This window comes from Gadus macrocephalus, chromosome 20, assembly GCF_031168955.1.
Source record: "Gadus macrocephalus chromosome 20, ASM3116895v1".
NCBI lineage: Eukaryota > Metazoa > Chordata > Actinopteri > Gadiformes > Gadidae > Gadus > Gadus macrocephalus.
The window spans coordinates 14,473,495-14,475,071 of record NC_082401.1 but is presented as its reverse complement, the minus strand read 5'-3'; the positions used below and the strand labels follow the sequence as shown (position 1 = coordinate 14,475,071).

At 44.6% G+C, this 1,577-nt stretch overlaps 1 protein-coding gene across 1 annotated transcript in view; it reads left to right on the top strand.

Moving 5' to 3' along the window:
- Nucleotides 1–328: 328 nt before the first annotated feature.
- The window catches only part of dlx1a (distal-less homeobox 1a), a 3,123-nt gene continuing 1,874 nt past the window's right edge, over nucleotides 329–1,577 (top strand). Inside the window, exons 1-2 of the mRNA XM_060040686.1 lie at nucleotides 329–1,039; nucleotides 1,331–1,530. Coding sequence (XP_059896669.1) covers nucleotides 724–1,039; nucleotides 1,331–1,530 — 516 coding nt within the window. The 5' untranslated portion in view covers nucleotides 329–723. The remainder of the gene's footprint in view (nucleotides 1,040–1,330; nucleotides 1,531–1,577) is intronic.

Sequence of the window (1,577 nt, the reverse complement as noted above, 5' to 3'; positions counted from 1 at the left end):
GTTATGTTAATAGACATTGCTTCAGACAAGCTATTTAAGATGGCATCAAATATTCCGATATACAACACGATGGAAACGTTATTTTATCGTTTTTTTTTTGTTTTTATGGTATGCAAATAGGCTACTTAATGATGCTTGCAGATTATTGAAACAGGCCATAAAGTATACTAATAAAATATAACACCCAAAACCACACCATACGTAGCTATTACACCTAGTTATTAATAACAATAAATTCCGATCTACTCCCGTATGACTAAATAATAATATAATAATAGCCTAATAAAAATAATAATAATAATAATAATAATAATATCAACAAAATAATAATAATTATAATAATAATAATATTACTAATTATTACAATGCGTAAGGCTCCATCGCACTAATATTAATCTCTAATACCTGAGGTTGTAAGGGAAATGTGAGCTTTGGTTTCTTCTCCTGCAGTGATCAGCTTCTTTGGGGATCCTCGGATCGCCAATCGCCATCATTCTTGGATAGAGTGGACCAATCAGCGACAGTCTTTGATGAATATTCATGACTCCATGATTCAAACCTTTGAGCGAGTTTGTCTTGGTCCACAGCATCACACGCCAGACACAAACTACATTTTCTTATGAATGGAAAGAGAAAAAATGAGTTCGGCTTAAATTGGGATCCGTCCTTCACTGAGATCATACAAGAAAACAAATAAGCAGGAGAGACGATTCGCTCGAAGAGATGACAATGACTACAATACCAGAAGGTCTTAATAGCCCTGTCTCGGGAAAAACCGTTTTCATGGAATTTGGACCCCCGAGTCAACAAATGTCGCCTTCCTCCATGTCCCACGGACACTACCCCATGCACTGTTTACATTCTGCAGGTCATCCCCAGCACGACAGCTCCTACAGTCCGGCGTCCTCCTTTCCCAGGTCCCTGGCTTATCCATACGTCAACTCCGTGGGCGGCCACTCCACCAGCCCGTACCTCAGCACCGTGCAGAGCTACCACCACAGCCCGGCGCAGCTCTCCCAGACCCGGCTGGAGGACCCAGGTGAGTCCCTCTCTCGTCCCCACTCCCCGTACGGAGGGTTCTCCTCTCTAGTCAGAACCAGCCCGAGCAGTTCATACTGCGCATGGTAAAAGCGAACCAGATGTTTGGGAAATTAGGCTTGGTAATTATTTATTGCGTAATGCTATAAACAATGTATGCAATTAAGGGTAATTATACCTAAACTACAGCCGGTAAAACTTGCGCAGGAGTAATTGCTGCAGTTCTTTTCGGGTGCTCGAGATAGGAGCTCCTCGCTCACTTGCTCGGTTTTTTTTCTCCTCTCGTTCACAGCACCGGAATCGGAGAAGAACACCGTAGTGGAAGGGGGAGAAGTTCGCTTCAACGGAAAGGGCAAAAAGATCCGGAAGCCCAGAACTATCTACTCGAGTTTACAGCTCCAGGCTCTGAACCGGAGGTTTCAACAGACCCAGTACTTGGCGTTGCCGGAGCGGGCAGAGCTGGCAGCCTCCCTCGGTCTCACGCAGACACAGGCGAGTCCCTCCACCGACACCAGGGTGCCTTTACCCCTGCTTCAACC